The sequence below is a fragment of the Dendrobates tinctorius genome, unplaced genomic scaffold (genome assembly GCF_039654945.1).
Source record: "Dendrobates tinctorius isolate UK_male_01 unplaced genomic scaffold, ASM3965494v1 ptg000162l, whole genome shotgun sequence".
NCBI lineage: Eukaryota > Metazoa > Chordata > Amphibia > Anura > Dendrobatidae > Dendrobates > Dendrobates tinctorius.
Genome location: NW_027361829.1, coordinates 45,651,036 through 45,667,380, shown reverse-complemented (window position 1 = coordinate 45,667,380; position 16,345 = coordinate 45,651,036). Strand labels below are relative to the sequence as shown.

The following is a 16,345-nucleotide window of genomic DNA, read 5'->3' as shown; positions in this document are numbered from 1 at the left end:
GAGGGAGGTGTGTAGGGGGGGTGCAGGCGACTGCTTGGGGCCCTGCATTCCTATGTATACCTGCCTGGAGAAACCGGGTACAATGTGAATATGTGGTTACAGTTTATACTGTGTAAAGTATATGTTTGTGAGTAGTAATATGTCTCGGTATATAACATAATGTGTCAAGTGCTAATGTATACTGTGCTAGAGATGAGAATAGGGACAGTTAATGACTCAGGTTTAGCATGTAGCGTTGGTGTGACAGTGTAGTTTTGGGTTAGTGCTTAGGTGGCACTATAGAGGCAGAAATGGAGATTAGATTTAGATAAAATAGTGTTAGGCCAATAGGAAGAGAGTATGGGAGGAGATAGAGGTTGGGGGAAGTTTTGTGAGAAGTAGTTACAGTAGTTGTTGCAGATAGTTGAACAGAGCAACAGGGCAGAGTAATATATTGGCCCCTTGCAGTCCAATAGCTCATCATAAAGCAATTTCACCTGCTTCAGAAGTGTAAATGGGCCCCCTTACTTCTTGGGCCCCTGTGCAGCTGTACAGGTTTCACCACTGATATGTCCGCCCCTGCATTGACTATAATGATGCAGATGGAGTCACAGTGTGCTCTGCTATGCATCACTTTCGGCAGCATTTGCCTAGTTGAGGAAGCCTGCATCATTATAACCAACTAGATGGAGGCCTGATGCTATCGCATGGGGGGGGTAATGTGACGATGGGGGCAGACTTTGCAGCCTTGAGAATCTCTCCCCCATGTGCTCACCCACCTATCCACTCTCTCTTTCCCCATGTGCTGACTTCTCCCGTCTGTCCTCTCTTCTTTGACCTGTCTACCCCATGTGCTATCCCCCTTGTCTGCTGTCTCTCTCCTTCCTGTGCTGTGTTCTCCCCTCATGTGTTGTCCCATTTGAGCTGTCTCCCCCCTGTGCTCTGTCTCTCTCACCCCTGTGTCTGACCTTGTACAGAACATACCACAGCTCTTGGGCAGGGGAGGAAGCAATAGACAATACTGACATTACAGCAGGAGATCACAGAGGATACATTTAGTGAGGTAAAATATTGTTTAAAAGTAGTCAGTGTAATATCTTACCTCACAAAATAAATCCTTTGTGATACCCTGCTGTAATGTCAGTATTGTCTTTTGCTTCCTCCCCTGCCCAGGAGATGTGGTATGCTCCGTACATGGTCAGACACAGACAATTTTTAAAATGAACTTTCGTTCGTGGGAAAACCCCTTTAATGTGACCGGCTTCCTCTGCCTGTAGACACATCACACATCTGCCGCCGTGATCAGCGAAATTATTCACTGCGCGGAAATCATGCAGGCGCAGTGAATGTGTGAGTGTGTGAGAGTGTGAGTGTGTGTGAGAGTGTGAGTGTGTGTGAGTGAGTGAGTGTGTGTGTGGTGCGTACTGCATATAGAGTGTGTGTGTGGTGCGACGGTGTTTCGCTGGTGGTACCGTGCAATAGATTGGTACCAGCAGCAGTTTCCATATTGAGACACCCATCACTTGGGTGTCCCAATATGGCGGTCTGTGAACTTCCTCCGCTTGGAATTCTGGGATACGGTGACATCTGGACAGAACAGGAAATGAAGACATTAGAAGGCAATTATATAAATAGATGGCCCCATTGGCACATGAATCCCATAAGCCCTGACAGCGCCATTGAACGTAGTAGCAAACGTTCTGTGAATCCAGTTTTAGAGGTGAGCAAAGGTTTTGACATTCACATTTTTCAGCTTCACCAAATTTTCTCAGAACATTCAATTTTGGTCAAATTGACTTGCACCAAACTGAAAATGCTAGAAAGCCTCCAATTGCCCTGAAAATATGTCTATGATACCCTGAGGTCTCCTACGACTGTATCCAACCTCCTTAATGGAAACACAGCCTTAGCCCTCGTTCACACGTCCGTGTCACACATACATGACATGTAAGTAGGCTTACACTATGATTATATATTACTTTTTATTTGGATATTTAATTATTACAATTTTTAAATAAGAAATTATTTAAATTACCCCAAGATTACACCAGGTTGCACTGTGCTCAAACAAGTTCTGCCTTATCCTTCCATTTTACGTCTTCTTCACCTAATAATGAGAGATCTGAGAGCTAAGCAATAGATCTACACCCTCTTCCCCACCCCACCACTTATTTCAGTGGATCTCCAGGTGGCTGGATCCCCAGTGATCAAACATGTATAATCTATCCTGTGATCAGGTGATTATGTGGGACAAGTCATTAAGATTACGCTTCAGCCAAAGAAATTAAAGGGACCATAAAGTGACTGTTCAAACCAAGCACAGCACCTTGTAGAGAACATGGCCCTAACAAAAGTAAAACCTAGGCCATGTGCACCCATTCAGTATTTGTAAGCCAAAACCAGGCTAAGAATAATCAGAGGAAAGTATAATAGAAACAAGTCACCACTTCTGTATTTATCACGCAATCCTGTTTTTTTTCTTACAAATACTGAGGTAAAATATTGACCAAATACTGAACGTGTGCACATGGCCTTTTCTTCATTTGCTACAAATTGTTTTTTATTCAAAAATTCCAATGAGGCGCTCAGTACACCCTTGGCATGACTGGGCTGTTCCCACCTACTAGTTTAACATCTATTTCATCCCTCCTTTGGCTCTGGTAAAGCCTGAACAGTCAATTAAAGGGATATTCTTAAAGGGAACCTGTCACCCCCTGCAGGAGTTTTTAAGTAAAAGAGCCACCTAGTGCAGCACTAATGCTGCATTCTGCCAAGGTGGCTCTTTTATTTATCGTCCCTTCCACCGCCGAAATAATCGTTTTTAAAATTGGTCAGACATACCTGATATTTGTCAGGGGGGCAGGGCTTTCCCCCTCTGACAGAGACGCCTCACATACGTCAGTCATGTCCAGCTTTTGAATTTGGCGCCGCCTCCTCAGCGTTCATTTCTTTTTCTGGTGCCTGCTGCACTGCTACCCTGCTTAGCTCCGCCCCTACTGGTCACATGGTGCTGACGTCATCACAGGTCCTGCCTGCACCCACTGCTCTGGTGAGCTCCGCCCCTACTGGTCACATGGTGCTGACGTCATCATAGGTCCTGCTGCACCACTGAAAGAATATTACAGCGCAGGTGCAAGAAAAAGAAATGAACGCTGCACCTGCGCTGTAATATTCTTTCAGTGGTGCGGCAGGACCTGTGATGACGTCAGCACCATGTGACCAATAGGGGCGGAGCTAAGCAGGGCAGCTGTGCAGCAGGCACCAGAAAAAGAAATGAACGCCGAGGAGGCGGCCCCAAATTCAAAAGCAGGACATGACTGACGTATGTGAGGCGTCTCTGTCAGAGTGGGAAAGCCCTGCCCCCCTGACAAATATCAGGTATGTCTGACCAATTTTAAAAACGATTATTTCGGCGGTGGAAGGGATGCTAAATAAAAGAGCCACTTAGACAGAATGCAGCATTAGTGCTGAACAAGGTGACTCTTTTACTTAAAAACGCCTGGGGTGGGTGACAGGTTCCCTTTAAGTTTGAAAGTTGTTCCCTATCTATAAAAAAATTAAAATACTCACCTTTCCTGTTCCCCGCTGCTCCGGCCTCTTCAGTGTCTTCTGACTCTCTGCAGTGCTCAGCACAGATGATGTCATTACAGCGTACTCTCTGCACTGAGACATCACATAGATTCAGAAGCTGCTGAAGACACTGGAGCTGCAGGGAACGGAGGATAGGTGAGTATTTGAGGGGGGGGATGGGGTGTTTGGGATGTACAACCTGATGTTTTCCTATGGGTGATATGGATTGATATTGCTTTAATATCTCTTCCTATTTCCATGTGGTTATATCTCTGCTTAGGGGATTTGTTTGGATGATATAAAATCATGTGCTATAAATTGCATGTTTACATTAGGTGCCTAATATGGCTATAAGATTTAGCATTTTTACGTACAATTGTTGATTGTAGATAAACTGTATTATTAGTTCTATCTATACTGCACATAGCACTTTATGTGACCCCTTTATGTTATGGTATATGTGTTACCTGCAGAGTGCCCCATAGTGTATTATTCAAGTCCATCCCCTAGAGATTTCATATTTACCTTACGTCTTATATATGTATGGTTGGATGTGTTCATCAGGCTTTTTGGTGTTTTTATAGGGTTTAAAAATAATTGTGTTAAAGTGTGTATTTTTTATGATATCATGCTAGGTGTGCACATCATTATTGCATTTCTTGTTCTCCTTTTTGCATGCCTTGCCTAATACATGATGTCACCGGTGTCATCTGAACATTCCTACAAGGAATCTGACCCCCTTAGACTAGCATTTCTTCTGTGATGTTGCTATCAGTGTGTCAAGAGTGGGAGAAGAGGGTTGCATTGACAATCCAACACAATGGGCAGCACTTTGAACACATTTTATAAGTGGTCATAAACTTGTAATTAACTCACTCATGAAAGAATAAAGTTACGTTAAAACCAAGCACACCATTGTTTTTCTTGTGAAATTCTCAGTAAGTTTGATGTGTCACATGACCCTCTTCCCACTGGAAAAAATAAAGTTAGATCCAAAATGGCCAACTTCAAAATGGCCACCATGATCACCACCCATCTTGAAAAGTTTCCCCCCTCCCATATACTAATGTGCCACAAACAGGAAGTTTATATCACCTACCATTCCCATTTTACTTAGATGTATCCATATAAATGGCCCACCCTGTATAATATATAATATGCATCCATTCCCTATGTTGTGGCACTGGACTCCCCCCAACTCAAGGGCTCCATAGCATGCTGGTGTCCCCAACTGCAAGTGGGCCCCTCATTTCATCCAGGCCCGGCCACTTGACCAGGTGTGCCGGGTGGTGAGACAGGCCCTGTATATATACACACACACTCATACACATGCATGGATACCCTCACATACATGCACACTCATATATTATTTAAATGTACAGTACAGACCAAAAGTTTGGACATACCTTCTCATTCAAAGAGTTTTCTTTATTTTCATGACTATGAAAATTGTAGATTCTCTCTGAAGGCATCAAAACTATGAATTAACACATGTGGAATTATATAATTAACAAAAAGTGTGAAACAACTGAAAATATGTCTTATATTCTTGGTTCCTCAAAGTAGCCACCTTTTGCTTTGATTACTGCTTTGCACACTCTTGGCATTCTCTTGATGAGCTTGATGGGCCCCCGAAGAAGCAAGAAGCGAAACGCACGTAGGGGTCCCGCTGTCCAGATATCAGATCGGGCACCGAGATGTAGCGGTGGCGGGTGTGTTGGCGCAGGAATAAGTGGAGGACACCAGAGCGTGTAGTTCCAAAGCTTTACTCAGTCTGTTGTGCAAACCGCTGCCTGCCTGTGTCCTCCGGGTCAGGGGCTTAGCCAACCTCCAAGCAAGATGGAATGCTCCCTTCCAACACTCCGCCAACATGTGCCTTTCTGAACGTCTCCTCTTATAGTGCCTTTGGTGTGAAGTACTCCTAGTACTGAGTTACACTGGAGTTCCTCCTGACAGATGTTCCCAAGAACTATACTTGTACGGCAGACAGCTGTAGCCTGCTTCGGGGACTCCTTACTCCTAAGTCCTGGCTCACTATCCAAGTTGCTGTTGTGCCCCCAAGTCTTAGATGGGAGTAGTGCATTTATAGCCCACTACTCCAACGGTGTCTGCTGTAGGACCCTTAGTATCCATACAACCTCGGGGACCGAGCCCCGGCCTTGCGCTTAGAACTTCTAGGCAGGGTTCTCTTCTAACCCACTTCCTCTGTTCCCTTTTACTCCTACGTTCCGTTCTAGTCTTTCCTTCCCATGGAAGATCAGGTTTCTGTTCAATGTCTTTCTCTTTCTTTCCTTTCCCGTGCCAGCAGACCCAGGTCACTGAGATCTGCTGCAGCACTTCCTTCTTCCATCCCTCTCCCAGGGATCTTCTCTCCTCACTCTCTCCACTCAGCTCTCAACTCAACTGAACTGAACTCCTAAACCTTCCCACTCTTTTATGCATTCTAACTCCACCCGCCTCCCAGCATGCTTCGTGTTCCAAGCACGGAGCCAGCAAAGGTGCTCTGCTACACTCCAAACAGGGAGCCGCAATGTGGCTTTGCTACACTACTTTGTGATGATGGGTGCAGGTGTTGGAATGTGGTCAGGAGCCTCCAACTTACCTGGATGGCGGGGTACCACACCTCAGGAGGAGGTGCAGTACCTCTGTGGCAACTGAACCCTCAGGGGCGCCACACATGCGCACAAAAATGCATACAAACGCGTGCAAATGCTAGACCATGCGCACCCATGTTAAAGATAAGGGCTCAGGACGCAGGAGTATGTACGCGCACGATGTGCTGCGCTAAAAAACGCTAGTGTGAAACCAGCCTAAGGCATGGGATTACTTGCATGTGGTACGTCTGTCTGGATAGACCCTGTCGCCACAACGCACGTTTTGTCATTGTAAGTAATATAATAGTTATGCTCTTATTATATTGCAGTCATCATATTATATAGCACTATGTACTTACAACTGCTCATTTTGCCTTTCTACTTAGCTAATTTTTCTCTTTTTTTCTCTGTACTATGTAGAAACAGGAAGTCTATTTTCCCTGAATTAATCATTCTTCTTCAACTCCAGACCCAGCTGCTCCCTCCTGCTCCTGCCATTGGCTTTTGCAGTGACTCATCACTCATACAGGGAAAATTGACCTCCTGTTTCTATATAGAGCTTAGAAGGATTCAGCTAGTTAGTTTTTATTCACGTGATGTCATAAACCTAATGGAAAACTGAAGAATTAGCTGGGTAGAAAGGCAAAATGAGCAATTGTAGGTACACCTCGCTTTATAATATGATGATTTCAATATGTTAAGAGGAGAAAAACTTTGAAGGGAGGAGTGCTTTTCGAACTACCTAGCGCCAGCTGTAAAAAAAAAGAACAAGATATGGTGCTGAAGGGAGATCATATAAAATTAAATAAAGGTTAAGTGTGGAGATCATAACTCTGGATCTGGATTTTCTAGCTCCCAGCAATGAGGCGTTATCATCAGCAGGGCCGCCATCAGGGCATGACAGCCCTTACTGCTGTATGGGGCCCGATGAACAGCAGTACAGAAGGGGGCCCTGCAGATCAGGGGCCCCGCTCCTGTGCTTACAGTTATCGGGCCCCAAGTGCTGCATGTCATGGGGCGCCAGGCGGGCCCCAAGTGTGCGCTGCGGTCGCGCCCCAAGTGTGCGCTGCAGGCCCGGCTGCAGCGCACACATCAGCAGAGCCACCACAGCGGCCGACATCAGAGCTACAGAAGAGCTGAAGGACCTGTGGTGATGTCATCATTACCACAGTCCTTCACCATTGATCAGCCCGCCCCCTGATCACATCACCACAGGTCATTTCAGCTCACACAGCTGCAGCTCCAACTTCAACGCAGCAGCGAGTTCAGGTAAGAAAAAAGTTTTTATTTTATTATTGAAAGGGGAAATATGTTTCCCTGGCAGAATGGAGACTCGGGGGCAGGACTGGAGACACACAGGGGCAAATATGGAGAAATGGGGGCAGAATGCAAGACATGGGGGCAGAATGCACACATGATGGGGTAGAATGCAGATATGATGGGGGCAGAATGCAAGACATGACGGGGGCAGAATGCAAGACATGATGGGGGCAGAATGCTGGACATGATGGGGGCAGAGTGCTGGACATGATGGGGGCAGAGTGCTGGACATGATGGGGGCAGAATGCTGGACATGATGGGGGCAGAAAGCTGGACATGATTGGGGCAGAATGCAAGACATGGGGCAGAATGCAGACATGATGGGGGCAGAATGCAAGACATGGGGCAGAATGCAGACATGATGGGGGCAGAATGCAAGACATGGGGCAGAATGCAGACATGATGGGGGCAGAATGCAAGACATGGGGCAGAATGCAGACATGATGGGGCAGAATGCAAGACATGGGGCAGAATGCAAGACATGGGGGCACAATGCAGATATGATAGGGGCAGAATGCAGACATGGGGGCAGAATGTGCCAATAAGACAGGATGGGGCAGAATGTGACAGTGAGACATGGGGGCAGAATGTGACAGTGAGACACAGGAGGGGGCAGAATGTGAGACATGGGGGCAGAATGTGACAGTGAGACACAGGAGGGGGCAGAATGTGACAGTGAGACACAGGAGGGGGCAAAATGTGAGACATGGGGGCAGAATGTGACAGTGAGACACAGGAGGGGGCAGAATGTGACAGTGAGACACAGGAGGGGGCAGAATGTGACAGTGAGACACAGGAGGGGGCAGAATGTGACAGTAATGACACAGGAGGGGGCAGAATGTGACACATGGGGGCAGAATGGACATGGGGCAGAATGTGACAGTAAGACACAGGAGGGGGCAGAATGTGACAGTGAGACATAGGAGGGGGCAGAATGTGACAGTAAGACACAGGAGGGGGCAGAATGTGACAGTGAGACACAGGAGGGGGCAGAATATGACAGTAAGACACAGGAGGGGGACAGAATGCGACAGTGAGACACAGCAGGGGGGCAGAATGCGACAGTGAGACACAGGAGGAGGCAGAATGTGAGACATTGGGGCAGAATGGACATGGGGCAGAATGTGACAGTAAGACACAGGAGGGGGCAGAATGTGACAGTGAGAGGCAGGAGGGGGCAGAATGTGAGGCACGGGGGCAGAATGTGACAGTAAGACACAGGAAGGGGCAGAATGTGACAGTGAGATGCAGGAGGGGGCAGAATGTGATGCACGGGGGCAGAATGTGACAGTAAGACACAGGAAGGGGCAGAAGGTGAAAGTAGGACACAGGAGAGGGCAGAATGTGACAGTGAGACACAGGAGGGGCAGAATGTGACAGTGAGACACAGGAGGGGGCAGAATGTGACAGTAAGACACAGGACGGGGCAGAATGTGACAGTGATACACAGGAGGGGCAGAATGTGAGGCACGGGGCAGAATGTGACAGTAAGACACAGGAGGGGCAGAATGTGAAAGTGAGACACAGGACGGGGCAGAATGTGAGACACAGGGGGCAGGATGGGAGACACATGGTGCAGGATCATGGGGCAGGATGGATACGATGTAGACGGGGCAGGATCGGGAGATCATATGGGGGCAGAATGGATACTCATCATGAGGGCAGGATGAGAGAAAATATGGCTGAAGTCAGGAATGAGACACACAGGGGTCAGGATGGGGGATATTATTACCATAAGGGCTAAATAAGGGATATTATTACTGCAGTGATGTATTCATTTTATTTTTTGGAGGATACTGTTTTAAATGGGGGGGTGTTTCTGTTACTGTGCAGAGCGACACTGTCGCCTTTTTTTCTTCATCTGGTGTAGTGTAGAAGTTGGGAAAAAAATAAGGAATGTGATCTGCAAGCGGAGCTCTAGATAATTCTGTTATTTCCTGCAGAGACGAGCCCTGGCTGGAAGACGTGATGGCGGTGTGTGCTGGATGAAAGATGAAAAACAAAGATGAAGGACTTCACCTAGAAACATCACTCGTGAGTCAGTGTGTTACCTGTACACTGACACTATACACTATATACAGAGTGCCTTTGTACAATGTCACCACTGATCACTGTGTTATCTGTACACTGACACTATATACAGAGCTCCTGTGTATAATGTCACCAGTGGTCACTGTATTACCTGTACACTATATACAGAGTGCCTTTGTTTGCACTCTGTATATAGTGTACCTGTACACTATATACAGAGTGCCTTTGTACAGTGTCACCAGTGATCACTGTATTACCTGTACACTGGCACTATATACAGAGGTCCTGTGCATAATGTCACCGGTGATCACTGTATTACCTGAACACAGACACTACATGCTAAGTACAGCTCTCCTGTGTATAATGGCACTTATGGTGATAGTATTATGTTTTTTTATTAATGATCAGTATTGTAGTATTCAGTCACCATGTCGTGGTAATATGTGGTCTAGGCATGGTGCGGTGGTATTTGTTCCTTGTATGTGCTATTATTCTGTCACTGGTGGTAATATGTGGTCTGGTCATGGTGTGGCAGTATTTGTTCCTTGTATGTGGTATTATTGGTCACCATGTGGTGGTAATATGTGGTTGGGACATGGTGTGGTGGTATTTGTCCCTTGTATGTGCTATTATTTTGTCTCTGTGGTGGTAATATGTGGTCTGGTCATGGTGTGGCTGTATTTGTTCCATGTATGTGGTATTATAGGTCACTATGTGGTGGTAATATGTGGTCTAGACATGGTGATGGTGCGGTGGTATTAGTCCCTTTGGATGTGATATTATTGGTCATTTTAAAAATTGAAAAATAAATGAAAAATATACCTAAATTGTATTGGATATTTTAGCAAATGTTTAATAGGTTACAGTAGAGTCTACCTTGTCGTGGTGGCAGATTTAAAAAATCTTTTGGCCAAAACAAGAGCTGCTGGCTAGATGTGTGATCTGGTAATGGGAACTGTTAATGTGTGATTGATGAGAAGTGCAGTTTTTCCAAGAGAGAGGAGGGACTGTGGACATTTTGAGGGGTGGAGGTGGGGCTGGGGTGGAGCCTGGGCGGAGTCTCAAGGGGGCCTCGAAAATTTTGCCAGTATGGGGCCCCGAAATTCCTAGTGGCAGCCCTGATCATCAGTGACAGCTGCCAGCTACACATCTCCGCTGCAGCAGCTGCACATTTCTTGATCTGCATTTTGCAATGCTTATTATTTGATTTATGCTTTTTCTGTATTACTATTTATCATTATAGCACCATTTATTCCATGGTGCTTTACATGTGATTAAATAACAACAACTGATGTGTCTGCAACATGTATGTATGACATATTCAATTATGGTTCTGGAAGTATAAGTCGCTGAGAGGCTGCTTTGATCATTGTGACATATGTCCCTGTAGGCCACTACTTGCATAGCTATTCATCATACTACCTGATCTGGGATTGGTGGGAGTTGGCCGCCTGTAAAGTTCAGCTCTGGAATGAATTCCTTTTTATTTGATGTGTGACGTAGTGCAGCTGTTGTCATGGAGACCAAGGTAGAGAATACAGCGCTCCGCCACTGCTGTCACCAGGAGAGGAACAATAGCCACAGGCTGAATGCAAGGAGAGAGAGCCCGGCTCTCCGTCTGTCACTTGGAAATAAACCAGGAATTCTCATGCACTGCACCACGGTGACCAAACCCATCATCCAAATGTCTGTATACAGCAAAATGCTGGACCACTGGCCGCACTCACACTAATGATCCTATCACAGCTATCACAGCACCCCATCACACACAGCACAGCTGGCAAGGAGCAGGGGTGGCAAAATGCTGGAATCTATCTGCGTAACCGGTGAGTAAGAATGCTGCTCTAGCCAAGCGAGGGCTCATCGATAACCATTCATTCACACCTGCAGTTTTCTGCTTGTGCATTTCAGGCCGTTTTCTCTATTGAGTGTTTATGTGCTGCACAGACGTTTCTCGGCTGACGCAGTGCAGCAGAAGCGTCCGAACTATACGTTTAGTATGCGGTCTGCCACCATCATATATTATTCACACAGAGATTACTTCCTCTATAGATTAGAATTATGTATATTTACTTTTTCCATATTTATTTCTTATTTATGTATTTTTTTTATTTTTATACATTTTGTATTAATTGGTAAAATGTTTCAGCTGAACCGACCTCTGCTTTCTTTTTCATATTACAAGGGTTGTCCACTATTGGACCACTCCTTCTCAACTACTAAAGTGCCCCATATAAAAGCGAAAAAATGTCATGGAATGACAAGAATGTCACGTGACTGGTGGGAGACCCAGTGCCAACATCGCGATAAGGGCGCCAGCCTGGAAGGTTGTTTTTTTTTTTTTTTCTTTTATATAGGGAACTTTATTAGTTAAAGGGATTTTCCAGTGAAAACAAGTTATCACCAACCCACAGGATAGGTGATAACTGATAGAACAGTGAGGGTCCAACTCCTGGGCCCAAACCAATTAACAGAATGGTGAGATTTTATCCCCCATGGCGCACCTTTACCACCATTAGAATGGAGCAGCTGTGTGGTACCCCGACCACGAGTCCATTCAGTCACTAAAGGGCTTCCACAAAAAGCTAAGTGCGGCTCTCAACAGCCCTATAGGGAATGAATGGAACAATGCCACCGCAATCTAATGAGTGTAAAAGTTTCACGTTCTGCCAGTGTGGGTCTCAGCAGTCAGCCCACCACTGATCAATAGGTTATCACCTGTCCTGTAGATTGGTGATAACTTGTTTCCAACAGCGAACCCCTTTAACCCCTTAACGACCGCAATACGCCTTTTAACGGTGGTAGTTAAGGGTACTTAAACGACAGCGCCTTTAATTAATTAACGGCGCTGTGGAAAAAGTGTATAGTGCCCCACCAGAGTCGGATTTTCTCTGAGGTCGCGGCTGCTGGGGGTAGCCGAGACCCCAGAGAACATGATTCGGGTTGGTTTTTACCAACCCCGCTATTGCGATCGCCGTTATTAACCGTATAACGGCGACCGCAAAAAAAAGTCAGAGGCGCCATTTAATTTCTCTGTCCTCTGATGTGATCACACTTTCCTCTGATGTGTTTGCACATCAGAAAAGAGAGAAATAGGGTCCCTGACCCCCCCAGGTACCTCCCGGTGGTCCTGTGGTCCTCGGCCCGCGTGCTCCCCCTCCATGAGCGCCGCCATCTTCTTTCGGTTAGAAAATGGCGGGCACATGCGCAGTGCACCCGCCGAGATCTGCCGGCCGGCAGATTTCATTCATTCATACAACGTACAATTTGATCACTTTGATAAACCCTATCACAGTGATCAAAATAAAAAAAAAAAAGTAAATAACCCCCCCATTTATCACCCCCTTAGTTAGGGAAATATAATGAAATAAAGAAAATATATTTATTTTCTTTTTTCCGTTAGGGTTAGAGTTAGGGTTGGAATTAGGATTATCGTTGGGATTAGGGTTAGGATTAGGGATTAGGGTTAGTGGTGTTGGAGTTAGGGTTGGAGCAAAAATTGAGGGGCTTCCACTATTTAGGCACATCAGGGGTCTCCAAACGTGACATGGAGCCACCATTGATTCCAGGCAATTTTGCGTTCAAAAAGTCAAATGGTGCTCCCTCCCAAGCCCAGACGTGTGCCCAAACAGTGGTTTACCCCAACATATGGGGTATCACCGTACTCAGGACAAATTGCACACCAACTTTGGGTGTCTAATTTCTCCTGTTACCTTTCGTAAAATAAAAAAATTGGGGGCTAAAAATCATTTTTGTGGAAAAAAATGATTTTTTATTTTCATGGCTCTGCATTATAAACTTCTGTGAAGCACTTGAGGGTTCAAAGTGCTCACCATACATCTAGATAAGTTCCGTGGGGGGGTCTAGTGTCCAAAATGGGATCACTTGTGGGGAGTTTCTACTGTTTAGGCACATCAGGGGCTCTGAAAACGCAACATGACGCCCGCAGAACATTCCATCAAAGTCTACAAAATGGTGCTCCTTCCCTTCCGAGCTCTCCCATGCGCCCAAACAGTGGTTCCCCCACATATATGGGGTATCAGTGTACTCAGGACAACAACTTTTGTGGTCCAATTTCTCCTGTTAACCTTGTGAAAATAAAAAATAGCAGGCTAAAAAATTTTTGCGGAAAAAAATGATTTTTTTTATTTTCACTGCCCTGCGTTATAAACTTCTGTGAAGTTCCTTAATAGGTCTAGTTTCCAAAATGGTGTCACTTTTGGGGGGTTTTCACTGTTTAGGCACAACAGGAGCTCTCTAAACGCAACATGGCGTCTGATCTCAATTCCAGCCAATTCTGCATTGAAATAGTCAAACGGCGCTCCTTCCCTTCTGAGCTCTGCCGTGCGCCCAAAAAGTGGTTTACCCCCACATATGGGGTATGGGCTTACTCAGGACAAATTGCACAACAACTTTGGGGGGTCGTAACTTCTCCTGCTACCCTTGTAAAAATAAAAATTTAGGGGCGAAAAGATCATTTTTGTGGAAAAAATATGATTTTTTATTTTCACGGCTCTACGTTATAAACTTCTGTGAAGCACTTGGAGGTTCAAAGTGCTCACCACACATCTAGATAAGTTCCTTAAGGTGTCTCGTTTCCAAAATGGTGTCACTTGTTGGGGGTTTCCACTGTTTAGGCACATCAGGGGCTCTCCAAACGCAACATGGCGTCCGATCTCAATTCCAGCCAATTCTGCACTGAAAAAGTCAAAAGGCGCTCCTTCTGTTCCAAGGCCTGCCATGCGCCCAAACAGTGGTTTACCCCCACATATGGGGTATCAGCATATTCAGAAGAAATTGCACAACACATTTTGTGGTTCATTTTTGTCTTTTTACGCTTGTGAAAATAAAAAAAATTGGTTCTGAAGTAAAATGTTTATAAAAAAACAAGTTACATGTTAATTTTTTACCCTTCCACATTGCTTCAGTTCCTGTGAAGCACGTAAAGGGTTAATAAACTTCTTGAATGTGGTTTTGAGCACCTTGAGGGGTGTAGTTTTTAGAATGGTGTCACTTTTGGGTATTTTCTGTCATATTGACCTCTCAAAGTGACTTCAAATGTGATGTGGTCCCTAAAATAATGGTTTTGTAAATTTTGTTGTAAAAATGAGAAATCGTTGGTCAAGTTTTAACCCTTATAACTTCCTAACAAAAAAAATTTTGGTTCCAAAATTGTGCTGATGTAAAGCAGACATGTGGGAAATGTTATTTATTAAGTATTTTTTGTGACATATTTCTCTGATTTAAGGGCATAAAAATTAAAAGTTTGAAAATTGCAAGATTTTAAACATTTTCACCATATTGCTGTTTTTTTCATAAATAAATGCAAGTCATATCGAAGAAATTTTACCACTGACATGAAGTAAAATATGTCACAAAAAAACCTTCTCAGAATCAGCAGGATCCGTTAAAGCGTTCTAGAGTTATAACCTCATAAAGTGACAGTGGTCAGAATTGTAAAAATTAGCCTGGTCATTAAAGGGCACCTGTCACCCCCTCCAGGAGTTTTTAAGTAAAAGAGCCACCTTGTGCAGCACTAATGCTGCATTCTGTCAAGGTGGCTCTTTTACTTAGCCTCTGTTCCACCGCAGAAATAATCGTTTATAAAGTTGTTCCAAAATAACTGAAATTTGTCAGGTGGGCAGGACTTTCCTCCTCTGCCAGATGCCTCTCATCCATCCTTCCTTTCAAACCTGGCGCCACCTCCTTAGTTTGCCTTTGAAAGTCTGGCGCCTGCGCTGTGCTGTATGTTAGGGGGCATGCGAAGTTTGCGCTGCCCGACGTGACCAGGCTGTCAGATAACATCTTGGCCTGTCGCAGTCATTTATGATTTATACACACTGCGGGGCTGGGATTCTCGGGCAGATGATTACAAGGCTGACAAAGCAATGTAGGAAGAAGGAGGCGGAGTGATTTCCGGGAGGCGGAGTGCCGCAGATCACCACTGCGCATGCCCGAGAATCCCAGCCCCGCAGTGTGGATAAATCATGAACGACTGTGGGGCGGGATCTCAGGCCGCGCGAGATCAAAGGCCAAGATCTTATCTGACAGCCTGGTCATGTCGGGCAGCGCAAACTGCGCATGCCCCCTAACATACAGTACAGCGCAGGCGCCAGACTTTCAAACGCAAACTAAGGAGGCGGCGCCAGGTCTGAAAGGAAGGATGGATGAGAGGCGTCTGGCAGAGGAGGAAAGTCCTGCCCACCTGACAAAATTCAGGTATTTTGGAACAACTTTATAAACGATTATTTCTGCGGTGGAACAGAGGCCAAGTAAAAGAGCCACCTTGACCGAATGCAGCATTAGTGCTGCACAAGGTGGCTCTTTTACTTAAAAATGCCTGGAGGGGGTGACAGGTGCCCTTTAAGCTGCAAATTGGCTCTGCCACTAAGGGGTTAATAAGGGGTTGTCCAGTAGTAGACTGCCTCTTCACCACCTTGCAATTTTACGTTTTTTGTGTTCATTTTTTCCTCCTCTTCTTCACAGAGTCATAACGTTTTTATTTTTCCGTCAATATGGCCATGTGAGGGCTTGTTTTTTTTTTTTTGGTTTTACCATATCATGTACTGGAAAATGGGGTAAAAAAATCCAAGTGTGGTGAAATTGCAAAAAAGGTGCAATTCCACGATTGTTTTTTTTTTTTTTTATTTACCATGTTCACTAAATACTAAAACTGACCTTCCATTATGATTATATAGCTCAGTATGAGTATGCAGATACCAAACATGTGTAGGTTCTTTCTTATTTAAGTGGGGGAAAAAAAGGTGCCATTTTCCGAGACTAGTAGTGTCTCCATTTTTTGTGATCTGGGGTCGGGTGAGGACTTATTTTTGGTGCGCCGAGCTGACGTT

At 45.2% G+C, this 16,345-nt stretch overlaps 1 protein-coding gene across 4 annotated transcripts in view; it reads left to right on the top strand.

Moving 5' to 3' along the window:
- The first annotated feature begins 1,663 nt into the window (after window positions 1–1,663).
- The window catches only part of MATCAP2 (microtubule associated tyrosine carboxypeptidase 2), a 138,855-nt gene continuing 124,173 nt past the window's right edge, over window positions 1,664–16,345 (top strand). The window contains exon 1 of one of the 4 annotated variants that reach the window (XM_073549994.1): window positions 1,664–1,699. Coding sequence is in view for 2 of the 4 variants with exons in the window: in XM_073549995.1 (XP_073406096.1) it covers window positions 11,296–11,320 (25 nt within the window). In the remaining 2 variants the exon portion in view is untranslated. Of the gene's footprint in view, window positions 1,700–10,991; window positions 11,321–16,345 lie in introns of those variants that run through there. The other 3 variants (XM_073549995.1, XM_073549993.1, XM_073549996.1) reach the window with 3 other exon arrangements.